This window comes from Ranitomeya imitator, chromosome 4 (assembly GCF_032444005.1).
Source record: "Ranitomeya imitator isolate aRanImi1 chromosome 4, aRanImi1.pri, whole genome shotgun sequence".
Taxonomy (NCBI): Eukaryota; Metazoa; Chordata; class Amphibia; order Anura; family Dendrobatidae; genus Ranitomeya; species Ranitomeya imitator.
Genome location: NC_091285.1, coordinates 244,197,077 through 244,223,481, shown reverse-complemented (window position 1 = coordinate 244,223,481; position 26,405 = coordinate 244,197,077). Strand labels below are relative to the sequence as shown.

The window sequence follows — 26,405 nt, the reverse complement described above, 5'->3', positions numbered from 1 at the left end:
TTTACCACCTAGGTATAATGTAATTCCGTTGGGGTTGGTGGAGTTACAAAAACACTTCTATTTTCTATCTCTGTAGAGAATATAGCTTTGAGGTGTAAAATCGAATTAGCTAAATATAACCTATAGCAATAGTTCCTTGCTAATGATTCAAGTAAATGTCATCCTTCTCCTAATAAATCAGTTTTTTTTAATTATTGCTATGTTTACATAAATCTGGAAATTTATTTTCCTAGAGAAAATGTTGTTACCTTAGCAACTAGCGAGTAATTAAGCTTTTTTTTTTCTTTCTACTAGCTGTGTGCTTGGGAAACATCATTTTCTGTTTAAAGCAATTAAATGACATGTGAATGCTAACTAAAATATACACACTGTCTTCTGCTCTGAGAGTTACAATTTCCGAAATGCTCGCGATGACCTTACCATCTGTCTCCGTAAATGGGGGTGCCAGCTGAAGCTTCAATAGTGATAGGATTACAAAGCTGACATTCTTTATGCAGCACGTTTTAAAAGGAATCAACCTTCTTCTGCCAGAAAGCTTCATATTCTCAATTAATATATGTTTAAGTATACAAAAATTACACATAGGGTCAGAAGAAATGACTTGGAATCTGGCTGGGATTTAATGCATGTTTTCCACCTCGGCAGAAGAATTGTTCCCGTACTGATCTCCTGAAATAGTTGGCTTAAATCGAAGGAGGAACGTGATCTGAATGAACAAATAGATTTTCATATTGTAATGTCTGACTTGCATATTGTTCTGTGTCTTAGAGAAAGTGCATTGTCTTCTATTACTACTGGACTGTGATTATTCCAGTAGAATATATACCAAATGTCATCAGGGGGCAAAGCAATATTTTTTGTCACATATGACTTTTTAAATCAAATATATTATATTTTCAGGATAGCAATAAGTTTATTTGTATATATCACCACTAAATATTGATGTACAAAGAGGCATAGAGTTTACTTTTAAAGAGATATTGCTTGGTTAGGGGTTCACAGCTATGTTCCTTACAATTATCAATTTATTAGTCTCCTTCTTATGAATTTTTCTTTGGGTTTCCTCCAAAAATTTGTCACACTTTCATACTAGGTGACTCTTTATTAATTATCTCCATGGAAAAAAAAACCACTTATTTATAATGAAAAAAGACCAATTGAGAGTGACATCACAATGATGTCCTGTGGCTAGAACGCAAAGTATGGGCGTTAGGTGCTCATGCCTAGCACAGGTTGCCTTCTACTTTGATCATAATGATTTTTCCTTAGGATAGGTCATCAATATCCAATTGGTGGAAATCCCAGTCCTGCCACCCTGAAAGATCAGAAATATCACCTCCAGCGGTGGCTGGATGTAAACTGTGAGGCATAAGCTGGAATAGCTCTGTATGTTTAATGCTCATTCCTGCAGCTCACTTGTTTAGTGGCCATTCCCCGATACTGCAGCTCACTTGTTTAGTGGTTGTTCCTGAGTTCTGCAACTCGCTTGTTCAGCCGTTGTTCCTCGGTAGTGCAGCTCACATGTTTAGCCACCGTTCCTCAGTAATGTATCTCACTTAGTGTCCATTCGTCAATACTGTAACTCACTTGTTTAGTGGACGTTTCTCCATACTGCAGCTGACTTATTTAGTGGCCTTTCCTTGGTACTGTAGCTTGCGTGTTTAGGGAGCGTTCCTCAGTACTACAGCTGACTTAGTGGCCTTTTATCGGTACTGTATCTTGCTTGGTTTAGTGAGTGTTCCTCAGTACTACAGCTCACTTGTTTATTTGCTGTTTCTTGATACTGTATCTCACTTGTTTAGTCATCGTACCTCAGTACTGTAGCTCACTTGTTTTGTAGCTGTTTCTCGGTACAGCAGCTGAATTTTTTAGTGACCTTTCCTCGGTAATGTAGCTTGCTTGCTGAGTGAGTGGTCCTTGGTACTACAGCTGACTTGTTTAGTGGCCTATCCTCAGTACTGTATCTTGCTTGTTTAATAAATGTTCATCAGTACTACAGCTCACTTGTTTAGTTGCTGTTCCTCGATACTGTAGCTCACTTATTTAGTGGCCGTTCCTTCGTACTGTAGCTCACTTGTTTAGTGGCCATCTCCCAGTACTGCAGCTTACTTGTTTAGTGACCATTCCAGAGTATTGCAGCTCACTTGTTTAGTGGTCGTTCCTCAGTACTGCAGCTCACTTGTTTAGTGGCCATCTCCCAGTACTGCATCTTACTTGTTTAGTGACCATTCCAGAGAATTGCAGCTCACTTGCTTAGTGGTCGTTCCTCAGTACTGCAGCTCACTTGTTTAGTGGCCATCTCCCAGTACTACAGCTTACTTGTTTAGTGACCATTCCAGAGTATTGCAGCTCACTTGTTTAGTGGTCGTTCCTCAGTACTGCAGCTTACTTGTTTAGTGGCCATATCCCTTCTGCAGCTTACTTGTTTAGTGACCGTTCCAGAGTATTGCAGCTCACTTGCTTAGTGGTCGTTCTTCTGTACTGCAGCTCACTTGTTTAGTGGTCGTTCCTCTGTGCTGTGCCTCACTTGTTTAGTGTCTATTCTTCAGTGCTGCAGCTCACTTGCTAGTGGCCATTCTTCAGTACTGCAGCTCACTTGTTTATTGAGTGCTCGGTACTGCAGCTCGTTTGTTTAGTGGGTGTTCCTCAGTACTGCAGCTCACTTATTTAGTGGCTGTTCCTCAGACTGTAGCTCACTTGTTTAGTAGCCGTTCCTCGGTACTGTACCTCACTTGTTTAGTTTTATAGTCATTACTCATTACTGCTGCTTATTTTTTGTGGCTCTTTCTCAATACTGCAGTTCAGTTGTTTAGTACCTCAGTGTCAGATCCCCACGGATCTGATATTGATGACTTATTCTCTATATATACAATACTTTGAATGATGAAATACATTTACAGTGCCTTGCAAAAGTGTTCGGCCCCCTGGAACTTTTCAACCTTTTCCACATATCATGCTTCAAACATAAAGTTACCAAATGTAAATTTTTGTTGAAGAATCAACTACAAGTGGAAAACAATTGTGAAGTTGAACGAAATTTATTGGTTATTTTAAATTTTTGTGGAAATCCAAAAACTGAAAAGTGGGGCGTGCAATATTATTTGGCCCCTTTAACTTAATACTTTGTGGCAACACCGTTTGCTGCGCTTACAGCTGTAAGTCGCTTGAGGTATGTCTCTATCAGTTTTGTAGTTTCTGAGAGACTGAAATTCTTGCCCATTCTTCCTTGGCAAACAACTCGAGCACTGTAACTTGTACCAGCCAGATTCTATTGGTTTTTGCACCTTTTTAGTAAAATAATATCTGTACCTAAATAATATTGTGCAGAAGCTTAATGTAAAACTACAAGCACAACGTCGCTAACATTGTGCACATAGTTGTCATCTCTATCAATGAAAGAAAGGATAAGAAGGTTGTATTTTTTAAGCTTCTCCACATTTTGTCCCTTACAAAATAGAAAAATAACCTCTCTGGTATAACAGGAAAGCTATAAAAAAATTTGAATTGGGCCCAGAAGTAAAAAATTTAAACATCAAACACAGAGCAAAGCTTCTGGACTGTGCCTATTTGAAGGTACGTGGAGTCCCAAAACCTTCCTACTCTATACTTCACTGTACGAGTTTTAGTTTCACTACTATTGTGGGGTGTCCCAGGACCAGTGGCTCTTTCCCTGTCCCTAATGCTAGGGGCGCCCTAGTTTGCCCTGCTCCCCAGATTACTTCTGATAGTGAAGACACCGGGGCCACATACCTTGTTTTAGCTCCTGAATTTGCTCTCAGTCTGTACTCTTCCCTCACCCAGGGAAGAGGGAAGTAGTGTACCGTAATACACTAACCAGACTTAACAAGGTAATGTGAACAGGGATAACGGAAAATACCAAACATGCAAATATACACATATAACAGAGGTATGCATCGGGAAGTGGAGGATGAGATTAAACCAAAGTAGAAGGGAATTATCACACACTCAGAACCAAGCAACATTCACAGATAAATCTACCAAGCACTTAAATAACCACCACCAACAACCTCCAACTCATGCAGCAAAAGCTAGCTCTGACAGTGTATGCTTAGCAGGACCCAGATTATATAGGAGATGGGAGTGGCTAACTGCACAGCTGAGAGCCTTAGCTCCAGGAGCTCTCAACAGAGCAGATTAACCCCTGCACTTCCCAAATAAATTTATACTTTAATAAGAAGGTGAAGTGCTTCTAATCCATGCAGAGTAGGAGAAATCAGATGCTGTGGTCTTCAGGATCCTTTCTGTCATGGTAAACTTGTAACAATTAGAGAGATTTCCCCTTAGAAAAAGATTGTGGCATATCCCATCAGATACTACAACCAATGTTTTGTCAGCTTCATAGGGAATTCAACAAAAAAACCTTCTATATAACTTCATATGAAATTGGAAATAGAGAGGGATCTCTAAATAAAGACTGTTAGTGTTGCTTGTAGTTCTCCTATCATACAGTGTTGTGCTTGAAGAAAGAGAATGCCCTTAAACATCCATGTGTGCAGTTCTCCACTCCGTGCAGCATCTCATATGCTAAGAATGGACTTTAAATTTTGATGATATGCATATTACTAAATATATTGTCAGATATCAAATGGCGCTATAGGAGGAGCGAACAAGGGAAATGGCTATTCCCAAATCTAGACTAAACATACGTAAGTGTCAGAGTTGTAATAGTTATAATCATGAGTAGTGGGTATATTCAATTACCGGTATTAGGACAGAATTGTGATAGCTCCAAGTGGATATTTCTCAATATATCTGAACAGAATAATTATGCATAAATCATTTAGGTGCAGTGGGGAAAAAAAGTATTGAGTCAGCCACCAATTGTGCAAGTTCTCCCACTTAAAAAGATGATATAGGCCTGTAATTGACATCATAGGTAGACCACGACTATGAGAGTCAAAATGGGAAAACAAATCCAGAAAATCACCTTGTCTGATTTGGCAAGATTTATTTTGCAAATTATGGTGGAAAATATGTATTTGGTCACGTAAAAACATACAAGATTTCTTACTCTCACAGACCTGTAACTTCTTAAGAGGCTCCTCTGTCCTTCACTCATTACCTGTAGTAATGGCACCTGTTTGAACTTGTTATCAGTATAAAAGACACCTGTCCACAACCTCAAACAGTCACACTCCAAACTCCACTATGGTGAAGACCAAAGAGCTGTCCTAATCCCAATTCTGTCCTAGTAATAAAATACCGTATATACTCGAGTATAAGCCGAGATTTTCAGCCCAAAATTTTGGGCTGAAAGTGCCCCTCTCGGCTTATACTCGAGTCACGGTGAGCGGCAGGGTCGGCGGGTGAGGGGGAGAGGGCGCTGAGGCATACTCACCTAGTCCCCGGCGATCCTGGTGCTCCCCCTGCCCGTCACACGGTCTTCGGTGCTGCAGCTCTTCCTCTGTTCAGCGGTCACGTGGGATCGCTGATTAGAGAAATGAATAAGCGGCTCCACCTTTCATAGGGGTGGAGCCACATATTCATTTCTCTAATCAGCGGTGCCGGTGACCGCTGATAGACGAAGAGGCTGCGGCCTTGAAGACAGTGTGACAGGCAGAGGGAGCGGGACGCCGGGAGCAGGTAAGTATGTAATATTCACCTGTCCGCGTTCCACACGCCGGGCGCCGATCTGTCTTCGCATCCTCTTGCACTGACTGTTCAGGTCAGAGGGCGCGATGACGCATATAGTGTGCGCGGCGCCCTCTGCCTGATCAGTCAGTGCGGAGAGACATCGGGACGGGACGCTGAGGAGCTGCAAGCAAGAGAGGTGAGTATGGCATTTTTTTTTTTATTGCAGCAGCAGCAATGGCACAGCTTTCTATGGCACAGCTATGGGGCAATACTGAACGGCGCAGAGCACTATATGGCACAGCTATGAGGCAATACTGAACGGCGCAGAGCACTATATGGCAGAGCTATGGGGCAAAAATGAAAGGGCGCAGAGCACTATATGGCACATCTATGGGGCAATACTGAACGGCGCAGAGCACTATATGGCACAGCTATGGGGCAATACTGAACGGCGCAGAGCACTATATGGCAGCTATGGGGCAATAATGAATGGCGCAGAGCACTATATGGCAGCTATGGGGCAATAATGAACGGTGCAGAGCACTATATGGCACAGCTTTATATGGCACATCTATGGGGCAATAATGAACGGTGCAGAGCACTATATGGCACAGCTTTATATGGCACATCTATGGGGCAATAATGAACGGGGCAGAGCACTATATGGCACAGCTCCTACTTCTGGATTATGGCTGAAAAACCTCAGGCGCCATATCTTTCCATTATTTGTATAACAGGCCAATGATCATGTTTGCAGTATTCACAGGTTAGTTTTGGAATCATAACTGAAGTGGTCATCTGAACTCTCCTAGTTGTTCATAAGTGGTATTCAAGGTAGTGAGATATTTTTGGTATTTGCATTCTCTAATAAGTAAACTGCATTTATCGGTTGTATCACCCAGTGCGCTATTTAAAGAATAAAATGCACATTTGTAAAACAGGTTCCAGAATTACAATATCAAATTGATAATATCAGATTTCATCCTGAAAAAACATTAAACATAGTTGACATCTCCAAACGACATCATATTAAAATGGGGTATGGACCTATTTGTTAGTTTATTCTCTGTTTCCTCAGATCATGAGCTGCAGATAGCTGACAGGTGCAGGCATATTCGTGTATTACCCTGAATGGAGCAGATAGCTAACAAGCAGACATCCCTTTGATTATTGTGTTTCATTACAGAAACAAAGCTTTGTTGCTTTTAAACATGTCATGATGAATTCAGTCAAACTCCCCCTGTAATGTAATGTCATGAAATGTTTTCTACAAAGATGAAAGTGTCATTATGCAAACGTTCTTTATTATGAGCAGACAGGGCAGATCCTCATCCGAAATTCATAACGTCTTTTATTGAAAATCTAGCATGCAAATATTTTGATTTTATGAAATAATTAAGCTTTGGTAAATGTTAAGCGCTGTGGAGGTTTGTTTTTTCTGCGTTATTGATTTCATTTTCCTTTGGTTTGGTGAGTGGATGTACAATAATTGGACTGAAACATAAGAATGATTTAATTTTGAAAATCCTTATAAAGAGGAGATGATGATATTTGGTCTGGTCTATAATGCAGTGAAAAAAAGCATAATCACTACCATTTCAGAGGTTACAGATTCTTATTGACTGCACGGCGATATATTTTTTTTCACATAGTATGTGTGATATGCTACACATAACTGGGCACACCAGTCAGATGCCACGGTACCACGTAAGAGTATATTTTTATTTTGTAATACCTTATAGAGAGGTTTTAGAGCATGATATGAATGTGAAAAAACGTAGACAGACTGACTATACTCAGACTACAGTTAACGTGAATCGTTTCACAGGACTCAGTCTATTTCACACATTAATAGTCTGTAACTGCTGAATCGGAGCCCTGAGTACCGCCTCTTGTGTGACGGCATCAGCGGCTCTTCTCTTGACTAGCTATCCTAGTGCAACGTCACATATTCGTCACACCACAAAGATGTAGTCGCTCCAATCTGACTAATCAAAATTGCTACGTATACTCAGAGTTGAGAGGTGGTTCTCAGGTCTTCCTTCAAGCAACCACAGATCATTGACATAACTGTTAGACCAGGTCTTGCAAATCGGTTCGCACCAACTCTAATTCAGGCTCATGGCTTTTTTTGATTCAATGTACGTAAAGCTCATGCCACACCATTACCAGTGGTCTATAATAGAAAAGAAAGGAAATCCAGCTTCTTAATCTTCAGTTATGAAAGAATATTTATTGAATTATATTCAGTAGTCGCAATGGGCAGCACGGTGGCGCAGTGGATAGCACAGCAGCCTTGCAGCGCTGGTGTCCTGGGTTCAAACCCCACCAAGGACAACATCTGCAAAGAGTTTGTATTTTCTCTCCGTGTTTGCGTAGGTTTCCTCCGGGTACTCCGGTTTCCTCCCACATTCCAAAGACATACTGATCAGACTCAACATTTGCCATATTTAAAAAATAAGATACTGCATTTATCAGACTCACTGTCACATGTAAACAGGAACACATGGGCTACTTGCACATTGAACAAGTCTGTAGGAACATGTTCACACACCACCAAGAAACCTGAAGACACAAAAGAGAATAGTAAAACCAAAAACACTCAGTTTGAAAAAAATCGCAGTAATCCGCAAGTGCTAGTAAAAGATGTAAAAAAACAGGGTATTTGGTTGATACGTTTTTTGCAAAAAATGTATACTAAGCTGCTCTACCAAACTTCACGGTATACCCATATCAGAGCAGTCCTAACTAATGTATGCAATCCCTATCTGATGTATTTAAAAACCTGATCATCTGTATATTACCTGTGTGAACAGGGTTCAGAGAGGAAAAATCCATGTGTGCATACAGAGTAGAACAGCTTTTGTGCAGATAGCCCAAGAGGAGTGGTGGTGGATACCTCCCCAGTCTTGTAGACACAAGAGAACAATTAGGGTCTGTTTCCACGATCAGGAAACGCTGCGTGTCTGACGCTGCATAGAGCCGCAGCGTCAGACACGCAGCGTCCAGATGTTACAGCATAGTGGAGGGGATTTAATGAAATCCCGTCTCCACTATGCGTGGTAACACGCACGCGGCGGCCCTGCGACTCCGGACATGCTGCGCGTCTTTTCAGATTGCAGCATGTCCGTATATCTTGCGGCGACGCTGCGTCGCCGCAAGATATAGCACAGGGCCCTATGGTGGGGAGCGATGATGCCGGATGTGTGCTGTGAACACATCCGGCATCATCGCGTCTCCAGAAGGGGGCGGGGCTTACCGCAGAGCGGCTAAGCCGCTCCGACGATACCGCCGGCTATCCTGATCGTGGACACGCAGCCTTATGGAAACAGGAACACATGGGCTACTTGCACAGTGAACAAGTCTGTAGGAACATGTTCACACAACATGTTGCAAAAAACGTATCAACCAAATACCCTGTTTTTTACATCTTTTACTAGCACTTGCGGATTACTGCGATTATTTTTCAAACTGAGTGTTTTTGGTTTTACTATTCTCTTTTGTGTCTTCACTGTCACATGTAGCCAGCATCATGTCCTCATTAATGTGTAGATCCTTATTTTGTTTTAAAGATGGTATGTTTTCTGCCAAGGGCTCAATTTTTGCATCAATGTATTTGGATACCCTTTCAATGCGCCCCCTCCATTCCAGAAATAATGGGCCTATGTGGTGGAGTGGATTTGTTCTTATGGTTTGTGGACATCAAATAATGTGTTGGAACTATTGGTTTAGTGACCATCAACGATTCCATCAAATTCTGCTTAATTTTTTGTCTGTCGTGAGCAGTCTGTAGGATCTTCAAGAGGGATGTGCTAAAGGATTTTAACGGGTTAAACATGAGTTTATGATAATAGAGTGAGAAGGTTATCAGCTCCAAAAGTGCTGACATGTCATTTCCTGACATCTCATCACACATTGCGCTTCTATGGGAGAGCCAACACGTGCAATGGCCCATATGAAGTCATTGCGTTCCAACAAATGCCAATGATAGCAAAGAGCTGTCCCCGTTTCCTTAGAACCCATCTTGCAGAAACGCTTTTTCTCGCTGCTAAAACATCATTCAGAATAACAGAAGTGATTTACAGTCACATAACTTTCAGTAATAAATCTACGACATGTAGAGTCTAGAGAAATCCCACCTTACACTGAGAAATTCAGTAATCAAATGCCAAAAGCAAGTCAAAAGTAGGAAATTGATGAAAAGGTAGAAAGTTGCAAATAAGATTAATTCCTCCAACAGATCATAGAAAAAAGTTACCAATGAGTAAGCAGATAAATAAAGTGCAAAGAAAAAAAGGGGAAAACGTTTAAATGGCAGGATAGTATTTACCGGTAGTTTTAATAGAATTTCTCAACAATCTTTCCTACATGATTTTTCTGGCTGTGAACTATTGAAACTTGCAAACTGCATTTCTCATCTTTGGTAATAACCATTAACACCTCAGTCTAAACTCGTTATGCTGTTCAGTAAATGAAACTATTACACCTCATTAGTTCCCATGTTTTGAATAGTAAATGTTTCTTTTCTGCAAAAAAAAAGATGTATAAATGTATAATCATTTATAGCCTAATAGGGAAATATAGCGCTGGGTAAAGAGCAGTCCATGTACAATTTGTCCTTTCTTGTGTTGTGAGAATAGCGATTAGCGTGTTCAGGAAAAGGTCATAGAAAGTTTTACAAATGCCTAGTCCTGCAACGTGATTACTGTTCTGCCATGTCATAGCGAGGAAGCCATTCTGCAGCATCTGCAGGGTGAGTACAAGTGCTAAAGATGGTGAGCAAATTTATCAAACTTCTAAATTGTGAATGCTGATATTTGCCTTAAGCTTCATTATTGCTGCAAAACATGACTGTCCACATATGGAGACCCTACTGTTCTATATTACAGAGCTGTAGGCACTTCGGCCTTGATTCGTCAAGGCTCGCCGGTCTTCATGAGGAGGCATGGTGAAGTGATACGCTTTGGATTCATGGAGAGGTTCACTCCTTTTCATGAATCTGGAGCGTCAGACGAGTGGCGAGTGACTCTGTGCACCACAGCAAAAATCTCACTCCAGTTATGGAATAGAGTGGGATTTCTGGCATAAGGAACCCCACAGTTCTTCATGAATTAGACAAGCCGTGGCTTCACGCCCCTGCCCTGCCCAAGCGATTATAGTCACCGCTAAGTAATCAGTAAGTGCGGCTGTAACCACTCTCTGGCACTTTGCTTGACCATCTACTATGTGTGTTTGCAGAGGTAGCTGTCAATCAGATTGCAGGGGAGCAAGTACAGCTGCACTCACTGTATGGTGAGCGGTGACTGTAAATGATGATTGGAAGCTGCTGGAAGGTACAGGTGAATTTTTCAGAAAGGCAGTCATGATTTTAAACGCTTTCATCTTGCAAAATGACTGTATATCTACAGGAAAATAGCATTTCTGGACATTAGAGGTTCCATTCACATCAGTTTGTTGTGAAACTAAAGAAAATGCATAGGAGACTCATTTGTTCTACACAAGTACCATGGTCATGAATAAAGCAAGCTTCTACTACACCATATAATAAAGTCTATGTCAGCACCCACAGAACTCCTATGCTGTCATAAATGGTACTGTTGGTATACTGGGTTGTCTAGAACAGGTTTAGTGCACCAGATGATCCTGCGTTTTAGGTCTCATTTATATGGCTTCTCATCAGTAAGTGTGTTTTGACCCAAGCTATATAGGAGAAATATTATGAATGTGTACATAATGCAATTTTATTTTTAATTAATTTGATTTAATCAATGAAATAGTAACAGTAGAATAATACATAAAGAAAAGGAAGGACAAGGGTCCTGTTTACAAGGCAGTATTACATATATCAAAGTAATATGAAAAGTAACTGAAATGTGTGAGGGTTGTCCGGCCTTGGGGTACATGTCGGCAGTCACTGCATGTGACTGCAGACTTGTGAATCTGAGGATTCTCCAGTGCGGGAGCGTGTGAGCCCCCCAAGTATGTGATTTGCACCGACTAGATGGGTGCGACCTCACTCAATGCTGAACAAATCTGGTCAGAATGTGGCCAGAAGTATGCAAATCGTATAATGCTCCAGCATCGGAAAATCCTTACAGTGTGCAGTGCACGTGATGTGAGGATTCATAAGTCTGCAGTCACATAGTGACCCCAATCCAGACAACTTACTTAGTACAGAATGAATGTTTAGATGAAGCAATGACAACAATGTCATTAGTGTCATATGAGTCCTTGCCAAGCATTACCATTTCCCTTTGAGATTTACCACTCATTGATGTGATATTGTATCAATATTAGGGTTGTGACCACTGGACCTATTACATTGGTATACATAGCTCAGCTAAACACTACAGATCCTTCAGCATGTTCCTGATGCCAGGCCACTCTACTAGGAGCTGTCTTGCATTTGATTGGCCTACTTTGGTTTTTTCATTAGTGATTAACATTGTAAAATCCATTGAACTGCTTACATGGAGGACAGAATAGAGAGTAGGAAATAGGCATAGTATTTATACTGTAGCAACACTATATTCCTGCCACATTATTCAGATCTTTATCAAACGTTGTTGGTGGAGGACTGCACCAACAGATCTGATGCAGCTTGGTTTTCAGAAATTATTTCTACATTTTTTTCTGACTTTAAAGAAAATATCAGTGAATGTCTGGAGTAAGCCATAAACATTGTAGACCACATTGGATGTAATCAATAAGTACTGGGAAAATACAGGGCTAATAACCAGGATTACACAGTTACCTTATTAGATGGCAGGCATATCCCCCCGAGACCAGTAGGTTTGGTAAGCGGGCCACTTGTTAGTAGCCCTGTATTTTTTTGCCATAGTTTGTCTACTCTTATTGTGACCTAACATTTTTATTGTTTGATCCAGATTATAGCTGATGTATCTCAGCATTAGCGTTTCCAGTGGTGTGTATTTGTGACAATTTCTAATGTACAGTATATGTTATTATAATGTAGTGATCCATGCTTTTGGGGGCATATGGCATAGACATTTTCCTGGGGTGATTGCTTGGGTACTCTGCGGATTGTAGGTATTTTCTAGGAATCCGTACAGAATCTATGTGCATTCAATATGACAGCTTTTCATACTTTTCATGGCTACAATCCCAAATTAATTACAGTATCTATGTTTCAGACAAATTTGGAAAATGAATTTAATCAGCGTACGACACAGCCATTAAAATCACCATCCAGTGGGTCACTGCAAAGCAAAGTAAAAGTTCAAGAGGAACACATGGCAATATGTGCTTTGGATCAGGAACTTTGTCTGCAGTGGTATCTCCCACCTTTGGAGAGATCAACAGAAGAGAAACCAATGGTAATTGTACATCTTTGAGGCAAGAACTGAAAGGGAATCTGTCAGCAGGTTTTTGCTATGCAATCTGAAGACAGCAGGCGATAGAGGCTAAAACACAGAATTCAGGGATGTGTCACTTGTCAAAGTGCCTGCTGTTGTTCACTAACTGTGAATGATTTATCATTAAGAGATTAACATTTCTAGTCTGGCAAATTAGGACCTCACTGTCTATGGACTTTGTGCACACACAGAGCCTGCTGTGGGCGGGGTTAGCTTTCTCAGCTCTGCTGCATTGCTAAATCTAAAAGCTCTGATTGTGTCAGAACGGCTGCACCCAGTAATCTATGTGATACATCGTTGGATTCAGCTTCTCTTTGCCTACATCAGGCTGCTCTCAGATGAGATAGCAAAAACCTGCTGGCATATTCCCTTTAAGGGTATATTTCCAGTACTTGAGTTTTTATTTGCTGCATTTTTTAAAAAAAACTGCAACATTTTTGACATATCACATTTTGTTTGAAGGGCTAAAATAATTGTGAAAAATGTACAAAAAAAAAAAATATCAGGAAATGAGCAAATACTTTTCCCTCTTCACTTTATATAAAAATCCAGCGCTGCTATTTTTTCATTTTCTTTGCAACAAATGTGTTTCCCATTAAATTGATTTACATTCTGATATCTTATGTTCCAATAGAAGGATCAGCCAATATGTAGTATTTCTATGTTGTATGTTCTATATGTTTGCTTTGTTGTTCTTCTTGTTTGCAAGAAATACTGGTCCTGATTCACCAAAGTGTTTTTGCCAAATTTCTGGCATAAAACACTTGGAGAAGTCTCAAAATGTTTGCAACGTTTTCATGGTTTCAGACTCATCGGTCAAAGTGGGCGTAGCATGGGCAGTATGGGACGTTGTAGAACTCTTGATGAATTCAGCACATCTTAGCCCACCCAGCATGCCCATCATTAAGACTAGCATACAAAACCCCAGCCTAAATCAGTCGGGCCCGTAATCTACATTGTAGCATTAAAGGGCCACTGTCACCCCCCTCCAGCCGTTATAAACTAAAAGAGCCACCTTGTGCAGCAGTAATGCTGCATTCTACCTAGGTGGCTCTTTTAGTTTTTGGTGCCGTTATTCCCAAAATAAAGCTATTTATAATTTTGCCAAAATACCTTTCTTTAGACCTGGAGGCAGGTCTTAACCCCCCTCTTGGAAACACCACACTGCCGTCACTCATATCTTCTGGGGCGCTGGTTGCCGCCCCCTCAGCGCTGTTTTTCTCTGAAATCCGGCGCCTGCGCTGTTCTCTTCTGCCGGGGGCAGGCGCAGTGAGCACTGGCCGTCTGACCTCACCTGCTGGGTTGCAGACTGCGCCTGTGCGGCCACCCAGCTAATGAATCCCAGCCCCGCAGTGTGTTATGCATTATGCACAGTGCGGGGCTGGGATTCATTAGCTGGGTGGCCGCACTGGCCGCACAGGCGCAGTCTGCAAGACAGCAGGTGAGGTCAGACGGCCAGTGCTCATTGCGCTTGCCCCAGGCAGAAGAGAACAGCGCAGGCGCCGAATTTCATAGCAAAACACCGCGGAGGGGGCGGCGCCCGGCGCCCCAGAAAATGAGTGACGGCAGTGTGGCGTTTCCAGCAGGGGGGTTAAGACCTGCCTCCAGGTCTAAAGAAAGGTATTTTGGCAAAATTATAAATAGCTTTATTTTGGGAATAACTGCAACAAAAACTAAAAGAGCCACCTTGTTAGAATGCAGCATTCCTGCTGCACAAGAGGGCTCTTTTAGTTTATAACGGCTGGAGGGGGTGACAGTGGCCCTTTAAATGACGCAATTTGTTTCAGTAAATCAGTTATCTCACCCTATGTAACCCCAAATGTGACAATTTTTGCATTACAGCACTGAATTATTTATTATATATTTATATACCTGATGTTTACATTTTTCATTATGTATTCATATTTTAGGTTTTACTAATGTATGCCTATAACAAGCAGAATATTGATGTTAGAGACCTAAAAAGGTGTGATCCTTCTGCTGTCCAATGTGGCTATCTTTGGGTTTCTTTGACAGAGTAAGTACAGCATTATCTTTATATCTATTCTGTGTATCTTCCATATTGCTTATGAGTGTACTGGTCATATAATACAATCTACACAACCTATATTAAATATATAGTCCAAGACTTGTGCTTCTATGATCATTGTTCTTGATGACCTGCCAACATGGCCCTGCTGTTAAGACATCAGTGCTTGCTGACCCTGGGACCACAGTCCAGATGTCTGCACTTTTGCTGTGCTTTGTCACAGCACAATGGAAGCACACATTTCACAGTTACAAATTGTCCCATAATAGACACACTCCTATAAGAAGTCATTAGCCATAAATTAAGAAGTGGGCAGAGGATTATTACCAGGTGGCCCTGATAATAGCTATACATATGCTTGTTTTATATTTTGTACTTAGGCAGTGTCCCATTGCGTCCCCAAGTAGTGAGCCTTAATTGTAAATCAGTCCTACATCATGTACATTATCTGAGGGCAGCACTGTGGCTCAGTGGTTAACACTGTTGTTTTGCAGCGCTGGAATCCTGGGTTCAAATCCCACCAAGGACAACATCTGCAAAGAGTTTGTATGTTCTCCCCGTGTTTGCGTGGGTTTCCTCCGGGTTCTCCGGTTTCCTCCCACATTCCAAAGACATACTGATAGGGAATTTAGTTTGTGAGCCCCATCGGGGACAGCGATGATAATGTGTGCAAACTGTAAATTGCTGTGGAATATGTTAGCGCTATATAGAAATAAAGATTATTATATTATTATTCTTCCATTTATTCTGAAGAATTGGAGGGCTATAGGGGTAGTTGCCTCTATATGTTTGATAGTCATGCATACTGAGTGGTAAGTTTGGCACATCTTGTTAGAATTTAAACAACTTTCTCCTATACCAATGAACATTCATGATGACTCCACTTCACAAGTTATTCCTATCTTCAAAAGTGGATATTGCCAGATATTGCTTGTAAAAATAAGCACTTTTGTAATTTACTGGTTTATTAAAATTTGCAGCTATTCTTGAGATATTAACATTTCTGTTAAAGAGTGAAAAATTTAAAGGGGTCTAATTACTTTCCGTACCCGCTGTTTATGCCTTCACTTGTATTTAGCTGATCTCATATACATAAAAGTTGAGATTAAAAAAAAAAAGCATTTTATTGTATTTATATGTCATCTCTATGCTGGGATATCATGAAAAATACACAGCATGAGAGTGCACTAGTGATAGATTCCCATCATGTCCCTTTGTCAGATTGACATGAAGGCCTTGTGTGGAACGGAGTATGGAACAGATATTACTTTAAATCGAATTTATAATGATGATGCTTGAAGGTGGACAACATATTTCTAATACATAAAACGTACTAATTAAAACGATATCAGAATATAACCGTAGCTGTGAAATGTTAGTACATGGAAGCAGCAGTCATGTGAGCACAACTGGCCAATCAGGGAACAGGGGGAGTGTTTGAGACCACTAATGAACAGTGTGCATTGGGTAGGCTAAGAAGTAATATGGCCATCTTGGGTAACAGGACAGACAAATTACAATGCCACAAAACTTGGGCCACCATCATTTCTAATTATGCCACTGCTAAATGTTTTTTTGAAAAGCAATAGGTCACTATGATTATAATATTCCTCCCTTTCCCATCACCTGACATGGTGTACTCCATGCTGAGAAGACTATGTGCACACAGAGTTTTTTGAGAAGTTCTTGGAGCACGGACTAACCTGAAATTCTAGAAATCCTCCCCAAAAACCTGCAGTTTGTGCTCTAAAAACTCAGCAAAAAGACTCAGCATGCCCATATCCTTATGTTATTGCAAATCGTTGGTTTTCTGGTGGAAACTATCAGCGAAGTCTTGCTTCTTCTTACAGGTTGCCCCCTTGTAAAAGAGCTCCAGTGGAGCACAGTGTAGTAAAACATATCTAAGGGCTTTTTTGGCATTGATTTTGTTTGAGGTCTCGTTTTTTTTTTGTGTGAATTTTCAGCCTTCGTAAAGAAATGTTTTAACCTGATGAACAGCACTCACTGGTGTTTATTCTTCTTTTTTTACCAGTGTTTTGTCATTACATGAGAAACTTTGTAATCTGAAGCATAAGGCAGAAATCTCCATCCATGACGTGAGTGATACCTCTATCTCAGGAAGTGGGGAAAAGCGAAAACGATCTTCCCAGATGGCTGAAAATAAACGTGACCTGAAACCATGGAAGATCACAGAAGAACTGCAGGTATACCAGACGGCTCCCAATCAGCAGGGTAATTTATGTGGGAGGCTGATGGGTGTAAGCACATTGATAAGCATTAGTATTACTAGCTTGGCTGTCACACTCCGATGCAGAAGGAACACATCGGTATCTGCTGACAGGCCAGGGATCTATGTATCACTCTTCCAAATTGCATGTCATTGCAATAGATACACTTTTCATGTTTCTGCTTATCTGGGATATTTGTAAATCATATTTACTGACTCCCATTGATTCTGACTATTTAGCATGAAGAAAAATTGTGTGTGGCATTTAATGTTGTATTGTGCTGCATAGAAGTGCTGCCAGTGGGGAAGGCAGTGTTGTCAGCCCGTCCGAATATTATTTATATGGTGCAGCATACTGCTGATGCTGCCATAATCACGAGTGATTCTAACATTATAACTAGTGATGAGAGACCGTGCTCAAATAAGGTGCCATCCAAACATGCTCAGGTGCTTTAACCGAGTGTCTTCGGCGTGCTCGAAAAATATGCTCGAGTCCCCGCACCTGCATTTATCGCAGCTGTTCGACTACCGCAACACATACATTGGCTGTCTAAGAAACAGGCATTTCCTGCATATGTTGAAGGTTGCCTCCACAGAAATCATATTTAGGAGCAGCAAAAAGTGCTGTGATTAGATGTTAACTGCCAGTTGATAAGGAATTATATAACTTAATGCAAAGTTATTTTTTTGCGGCTTTTTTTCAGAATTCATCGGGCTCTAGGTGTGGCTTTCTTGTTTTTTAAGCATTTTCAGAAACTTTTTTATAAAAGAAAAAATTGCATGAAAAAAAAAATACAAATGTTGTAGTGCAGCTTGGTTGGTGCTGTGTTAAAGATAGGCAGTAGCCCAGGAAAGTACACAGCAAATGTTTTTAATGTCCAAACAACTCACGCAATGTACAGCACAGGGTATCCTCTGGATCGCAGCCGGACGTCACAACATATCACTCTGAGGGTTGCCAGGCATTTGCTGCTCTTGGCTCTGTGTTACTGCACACCTAAGCCGGATGTTGCAGAGCCACCTTCTCTGCAGTTTGCAAACAAAACTCTCACACACCCAACCCTTTGCTGCAGGGTTTTTAAATGGAATTTGTGGCCATGGGCCACTTGTAAGACCCGGCTTGGAGGGAGTGAACTACCCCACTACTATCCTGTAGTTCACTCCAAAAATAAAAGCCCTTAACGGGTTTTCCTGAACATTGCCTTGACCAAATAGCTTGACCAGGTCCACACTTATCGTATATACTCATTTATAAGCCAGGTTTTCAGCACTTTTTTTGTGCTGAGAACGCCCCCCTCGGCTTATACACAAGCCATTATCCCAGAAAGATGGCGGGGGAGCGGCGAGCAGCGGGTCACAGAGGCTGCTAAAGAGAAATAAATATTCACTGCTCTGGCAGTAAATATTCATTTCTCTTATAGCACGCACAGTTACAGCAACAGCCGCCGGCTTCCAACACACACATCCTACTTACCTTCCCTGCGTGCCCTTGCTGCATCTCGTTCTGTGCCAGCAGCTCTTCCGGCCGAGCAATCACGTGTCCTGGCTCATTCAGGTAATGAATATTCACTCCACGCCTATAAGTAGGATGTTGTTTTTTTTTTATATAGGAACCATGCATACAAGGACAGTTATGGGGAGTCATGCAGACAGGATGGGGATGAGGAGCCATGCATACAAGGACAGGGATGGGGAGCCATGCATACAAGGACAGGGATGGGGAGCTATGGATACAAGGACAGGGATGAGGAGCCATGCATACAAGGACAGGGATGGGGAGTCATGCAGACAGGATGGGGATAAGGAGCCATGCATACAGGGATGGGGAGCCATGCATACAAGGACAGGGATGGGGAGCCATGCATACAAGGACAGGGATGGGGAGCCATGCATACAAGGACAGGGATGAGGAGCCATGCATACAAGGACAGGGATGGGGAGCCATGCATACAAGGACAGGGATGGGGAGCTATGGATACAAGGACAGGGATGAGGAGCCATGCATACAAGGACAGGGATGGGGAGTCATGCAGACAGGATGGGGATAAGGAGCCATGCATACAGGGATGGGGAGCCATGCATACAAGGACAGGGATGGGGAGCCATGCATACAAGGACAGGGATGGGGAGCCATGCATACAAGGATAGGGATGAGGAGCCATGCATACAAGGACAGGGATGGGGGGCTATGCATACAAGAACAGGGATGAGGAGCCATGCATACAAGGACAGGGATGGGGTTCTATGCATACAAGGACAGGGATGGGGAGCCATGCATACAAGGACAGGGATGAGGAGCCATGTATACCAGGATAGAGATGAGGGGACAATGCATACCCGGCTTATACTCGCGTCAATAAGTTTTCCCAGTTTTTCGTGGCAAAATTAGGTGCCTCGGCTTACGCAAATATATACGGTACTTTTATTTTGGCTTATGACTCACAGGCATCCTGCTGTGAAAACAAAGCCCCCCAGTGGGTCTAATAGGACTCCGTCCACATCCTTGGGGATACATATCGACCCTCGCATATGATTCCCCTCACTGCCTCACATTATATAAACTAAAAAATGCAACTAAAAAAAATGAATTGATCTAATTATAGGCAGTTTTACGGGCAACAAAAAAGTGTGTATGAGGGTAGCCTGTAGTTATAATAGTAAATTAAAAATTGAATTTTTAAATAATGCACCCTTTGTTCGGGACCCTGCCAATACTCACATAACTTTATTTATAATAATTAAAAGAGAAGGAAGCACCACACATCAATTAAGGATTCACAAAACAGCTGAATATCCTGTAAAATATCCTCATCTAAGAATACACTTAAATTCAAAATGCCTGGTGAAGTTGGTGTTCTGTGGATAAGAAAAGATAAGAAAGCTGCAAAGTTCAAAGAGAAAAGTACTGGTATCAGACAACATATAAAAAATTCCCTCGAAGGCTTAATAGACATCCCATGTAAAGCTACAGTGGCTGATCGAACTGTGTTTGGTGCTCTGAATAAAGTGCTTAAACGTGCAATATTGAAGTAAAAAGATGCGGCAGTCACCAGTTCGAATGAATGTGAAACAGTCCTTTATTCCATACCTTGGGGTTAGAACTAAAACATGATGTGCAGGTTACAGAGGCGTCCACTCTGCCTCTCCCTGCTGCCTCTGTAACCTGCACATCATGTTTTAGTCCTAATCCCAAGGTATGGAATAAAGGACTGTTTCACATTCATTCGAACTGGTGACTGCCGCATCTTTTTTCTTCAATATTGCAAAGATAAGAACGCTGCCTGAACAGATCAGTAATGCTCTTATTACCAAGCACAAGCAGTCTAAAGGGTACGAGACTATCTCCAAAGAATTTGACATTCCTTCTTCGACAGTTCGAAATGTTAAAAGATGTTTGCTACTCACTAAACAGTCAGGAACCATTTGGGACATGGTGGAAAGAGTAAAATTGCTGAGAAAACCCTACAAAGTTGGTTTGAAATGTGGCAAAGGAACTACTGACAGCATGCAAAAAACCTTCAGGCTGAGCTGGCAGCATCTTATGGGTTGGTTCCAGCCATTATAGTACACTGCACACTGGATCTCGCTACTTAAAAGGGTTTTCCATTTTTAGCAAAGTTGTGGAGCTTGTTGTGTAAACAAACTATGCTTTACTCACCTTCTCTGGGTCCAGCACCGAGTGCTGCCATTCCTCCTGGTGTCTGTTGTCTGTACTGCAGCCAGTCAGTGAGCTTAATGGCCCATGATGACTACACAGCCTGAAGACACAAAATCCCCGAAAACTCCTCTAAAGAAAGACATAAAATGTGACAACTTTCTTTAACAAAAGTTACATTACGTCGACAAAGTACAATCTGTCAATAAAAATGTTCTATGGACAGATGAAATTAAACTACAGCCTCTTGAGATTGCATACTAGAGTAATAGTTTATAGATGATTAAATGAATCCTATGAAGTGCGCCCTATCTACAATGAAACATGGTAGAGAATCCATAATAATCTGGGAATTTATCAGAGCATTTAAGAGATAAATGCTCCCAAGTATAAAAAACAACAACTAGGTTTAAGTAGAACAAAATGGCTCCTTCATCAGGATTATAAGCAAAAAAATATAAATATACTCAAGAATTTTAAAGAAGGAAAACATGGTTTGTTTTAAATTTTTTGGAGAGAGCGGAAATTTGCTATTAGGAAAAGGAACATGGCAATAGTTCAAGAACTTGAGAAAATTGCAGAAAAGAATGGAAGAAATTAACTCCAGACAGGTCCAAGAAGCTTTAAATGGCCACAAAACCTCTCGTGGATATCTTATTTGGCAAAGGTTGCACAACCGAATATTCATGGAGGCTGTCTTTAACCTATTTCTTTTTTAAAAGGATTGTTCCTAAGATGTAGAACCAGTTAACAGTTCATGCAATGGCTTTTCTTCTTATTTCAATGTGCACATTGTAGATTCAAACTAACGGCAGCAAAACCACAAATGAACACATGTGGAAACAAGGAGTAAAGAAACATGTGAAACAAAGTGTGTTTAACCTTATAGTCCTCAAAATACCCTCCTTTTACTGACTACAGCTGTACACATCCTTGACATTCTATCAATCCGATTCTTCACCAGGTAGTCACCTGGGATGGCTTGCAGGACTCTTGCATAAGGTCCCAAAAGCTCAGAGCACTTGTTTGCTGCTTCTCCTTCACTCTGTGATTCTACTTCTTCTACCGTCTCAGGTGGGTTGAAGTTGGGAGACTGTGGTGGCCCTGTCATTTGATGGCGTAGTCCCCCTCCTTCTTGTTCACAAAGCCCTTACATAGCCTGGAGATGTGTTTTATGTTTCTGTCCTCTTGCAGCACAAAGGTTCAGTTAAGCGTAAACTAGATGGAATGGCAAGTCTTTGCAGAATGTTGTGGTGGCCATGCTGGGTAAATGTGCCTTGAATTTGGGATAAATCACCAACAGTATTACCAACAAAGCACCATAACACACCCTCAGCCTTGTATGGAACTGTGTACCAACACTTCCTCTGGAAACACTTCCTGAAGGCCAGCAATTCCACTTATGACTCTTGGTGAGACATATCTGTTCATTGGAAGGCTTCTAGGTGATGACCTGATGAAGCTGCTTGAGAGATTGCCAAGATTGGGTAACGCTGTCATCAGATGAAATGGGGATACTTTGAGTAATCTTAGGGTCTGTGCACACGTTGCGGATTTGACGCTGTGGATTCGCAGCAGTTTTACATGCGTCGTACAGTACCATGTAAACGTATGGAAAACCAAATCCGCAGTGCACATGCTGCAGAAAATACCGCGCGGAAACACTGCGGGTTACATTCCGCGGCATGTCAATTCTTTGTGCGGATTCCGCAGCGGTTTACACCTGTTCCATAATTGGAATCCGCAGGTGTAAAAACGCAGGTGAAATCCGCAAAAAAAACGCGGTAAATCGGCAGGTATTCCGCAAGTAAAACGCAGGGCATTATACCTACGGATTTTTCAGAATCTGCACGGAAAAATCCGCACACAAATCCGCAACATGTGCACATAGCCTAAGTTTTGACACTTATTCTGATTTGTTTCACATGTATCTCTTTACTTCTTGTTTCCATATGTGTTCTTTTGTTGTTGTGCTGCCTTCAGTGTGAATTTATTATGTGCCCGTTCCAATAAAAACAAGGAAAACCATTGCATGAACTGCGGTGTACAAAATTCTGACTGATACTGTAAATGGAGGTCAAAGTAGTAGAACCTATGGGGTATTTATGGCATATCCAGCGGAAATAACACTATATTACCCTTATGTAAAATGATCGGTTATATTTCATCCTCATTGTCTTATTTCATTAAAGGCAATGGTCGTGCTCTGTTGTTCTGAAGCTAAAGCCTTGATGTCTACTGATCCAGATTCACGGCCAATTACTCAGGTTAGCATACAGTTTATATTTCGCTTATTTATCACAAGAAAAAAGTCAGGACAAGTGTAAATGATTCATTTTCCATAATTTGATCTAGTTATTCAGTGTTTATATTACATTTACATAGTCTGTGTTTTTGCTCCTCTCCATTTGATGTGTATTGCAGCACAGTTTTGCTTTATGATATTAATCTTCTTAAGTGCAAAAATGGAAGTGATGCTTGCCTGTGACAAGAAAAATGAATCTCTCACAGCTATAATTTCCTTCTTTTCACAGGCTCCATTTGACATCACTCTGCCATCATTAATCAGGCTGGAGAGAGTCTTTGACCTGACTCACGGCTGCATGTTAATGAAGGGAAGCCTGCTAGATTGGACAGTGTCACAGCTCACCTGAACAATCAATTTAGACTTATTATTGTTTTATCGCTCACAAATATGTTTCTACCAGACAAATCACATGCACAGAGTTTACTAATTTTTATTCAAACCATCTCTTCTATCTTTTTCTGTAACTTTCTACAATATTTTATTGGATTGCCCATGGGAAACAGTCTCATAAAATCAATCTCTTTGCTTCCCTGTAGTTTCCGAGATGAGAAGAATGTGCTATAAACAGCTATTATAAAGAATGTTACAATCTAGCTTATTTTGTATTCCGACTTAAAATGTCATAGATTTCCGTATTTGTTGGAAAAATACCCATACGGGAGAATAGTGGCATACCTATCATTACTAAAATAAATTGGCATGAAATAAGAGATGGCAATTATCCAAATATGTGAAATGCACCTAAAGGGGTTGTCCCATTATCGTCACCTGTCCATATAGCCTATTATTAGGGCATATGGACATCATTTAATGGGGTCTCTTGCTTTGGAGGGGTCAATGGACTGCTATTCACTTGCATGTTCCCAATGTAAGACTACATGTGCAATGCAATGGCTACTGCAGAGGAATGCTGTTCCTCACTTCCTTTGGCAAAAACCAGCAGGAATTTGAATGGGATTGCTATGACTGTACAATGCCTTTACAGGATATTGTATGTCTGTGACAGCCGTATCAGGCTCCCACTTGGACATATGTAGTCCTCTAATGGTTTCCAAAGAAATTAGCCTCAGCTTGTGTGACTTAGGGAAAGTAGATTGCAAGCTCTATTGGACTGATGGTAATGGTGACAACCTCTACACATTGCTAGCGCTACATGAACAACACAAAATAAAAGCAGTTAAAGTTGATGATGTAGCTTCAGTTAACACCTTCTTTCATAATATTCATGCTGACCCAGAAATTGGATTAACCCATTACTTGCCAAATTAGAAATGTTCATATTATGGATTTTTCAGAAAAGGGCGTCCCAATATTCAATTAAAAATGACAATGACATGATTTCCTATTTTGAAAACATTCATTTTACAAACACAACACAAAAAATTGGACCTAATTCTAAAAATTTAAAAATCTTAGTTGCTAGAAGCAAAAGATTAGGCGTCCCAAAAAAAAGACATTGGTAGATAATGGGTTAAGGTGATTGAATTGAATAAATTTGCTAAATCATTCTATTCCTAGTAACAACAGTTGAACTGGATACTTTGATTTGTGATGAAAGTGTAATGGTTCTCTAGCGGTAAACTAATGAGCCTTGCCATTTGACTTAGGATGAAAGCCAGATCAGAATTTCATTTTACAGACACAGATATTATCCTAAGTCATGTCACAAAGCTCCTTAACCCCTTCATGACCGGGGGATTTTTCGTTTTTCCGTGTTCATTTTTCGCTCCCCTCCTTCCCAGAGCCATAACTTTTTTATTTTTCTGTCAATTTGGCCATGTGAGGGCTTATTTTTTTGCGGGACGAGTTGTACTTTTGAACGACATCATTGGTTTTAGCATGTCGTGTACTAGAAAACGGGAAAAAAATTCCAAGTGCGGTGAAATTGCAAAAAAAGTGCAATCACACACTTGTTTTTTGTTTGGCTTTTTTGCTAGGTTCACTAAATGCTAAAAATTACCTGCCATTATGATTCTCCAGGTCATTACGAGTTCATAGACACCAAACATGACTAGGTTATTTTTTATCTAAGTGGTGAAAAAAAATTCCAAACTTTGCTAAAAAAAAAAAAAAAAAATTGCGCCATTTTCCGATACTCGTAGCGTCTCCATTTTTCGTGATCTGGGGTCGGTTGAGGGCTTATTTTTTGCGTGCCGAGATGACGTTTTTAATGATAGCATTTCGGTGCAGATACGTTCTTTTGATCGCCCGTCATTGCATTTTAATGCAATGTCGCGGCGACCAAAAAAACGTAATTCTGGCGTTTCGAATTTTTTTCCCGCTACGCTGTTTAGCGATCAGGTTAATACTTTTTTTTAATTGATAGATCGGGCGATTCTGAGCGCGGCGATACCAAATATGCGTAGATTTGATATTTTTTTATTGATTTATTTTGATTGGGGCGAAAGGGGGGTGATTTAAACTTTTATGTTTTTTTTATTTTTTTCACATTTTTTTAAACTTTTTTTTTTAACTTTTGCCATGCTTCAATAGCCTCCATGGGAGGCTAGAAGCAGGCACAGCACGATCGCCTCTGCTACATAGCAGCGATCTGCTGATCGCTGCTATGTAGCAGAATTGCACGTGTGCTGTGAGCGCCGACCACAGGGTGGCGCTCACAGCGACGGGCGATCTGTAACCATAGAGGTCTCTAGGACCTCTATGGTTACCATCCAGACGCATTGCCGACCCCTGATCATGTGACGGGGGTCGGCGATGACGTCATTTCCGGCCGCCCGGCCGGAAGCGGTAGTTAAATGCCACTGTCTGCGTTTGACAGCGGCATTTAACTAGTTAATAGGTGCGGGCAGATCGCGATTCTGCCCGCACCTATTACGGGCACATGTCAGCTGTTCAAAACAGCTGACATGTCCCGGCTTTGGTGCGGGCTCACCGCGGAGCCCTGCATCAAAGCAGGGGAGCCGGCATCGGACGGTATAGTACGTCCGATGCCGGTAAGGGGTTAAAGGGTCGATATTGCCTTTTAGGATTGCTACTTCCAATAGGTGGCACTGAAGTTCAAGTGCTCTTTTTCTCTGCAGTGGCAATTTGCATATTTATTTTCCCAAATGAGCATTGCATGGCTTATAAGCATGGTTACACTGGCATGCCAGGGAAGTCACTCTACACAAAGAGAAATGTTACCCCTTAGATTCCGATAGCTGACTCCCGAAACTCAGTGCCGGAGCGTCTGCAGGGCTGACAGCTCTAATGCA

At 41.2% G+C, this 26,405-nt stretch overlaps 1 protein-coding gene across 6 annotated transcripts in view; it reads left to right on the top strand.

Annotated features, from left to right (window-relative positions):
• CFAP54 (cilia and flagella associated protein 54) overlaps window positions 1-24,377 on the top strand; it is a 752,512-nt gene extending 728,135 nt beyond the window's left edge. For all 6 annotated transcript variants that reach the window (XM_069764454.1, XM_069764457.1, XM_069764455.1 and 3 more), the window contains 5 exons: window positions 12,750-12,932; window positions 14,882-14,988; window positions 17,033-17,204; window positions 23,075-23,149; window positions 23,417-24,377. In XM_069764454.1, coding sequence (XP_069620555.1) covers window positions 12,750-12,932; window positions 14,882-14,988; window positions 17,033-17,204; window positions 23,075-23,149; window positions 23,417-23,536 — 657 coding nt within the window. In that variant the 3' untranslated portion in view covers window positions 23,537-24,377. The remainder of the gene's footprint in view (window positions 1-12,749; window positions 12,933-14,881; window positions 14,989-17,032; window positions 17,205-23,074; window positions 23,150-23,416) is intronic.
• The last annotated feature ends 2,028 nt before the right edge of the window (window positions 24,378-26,405 follow it).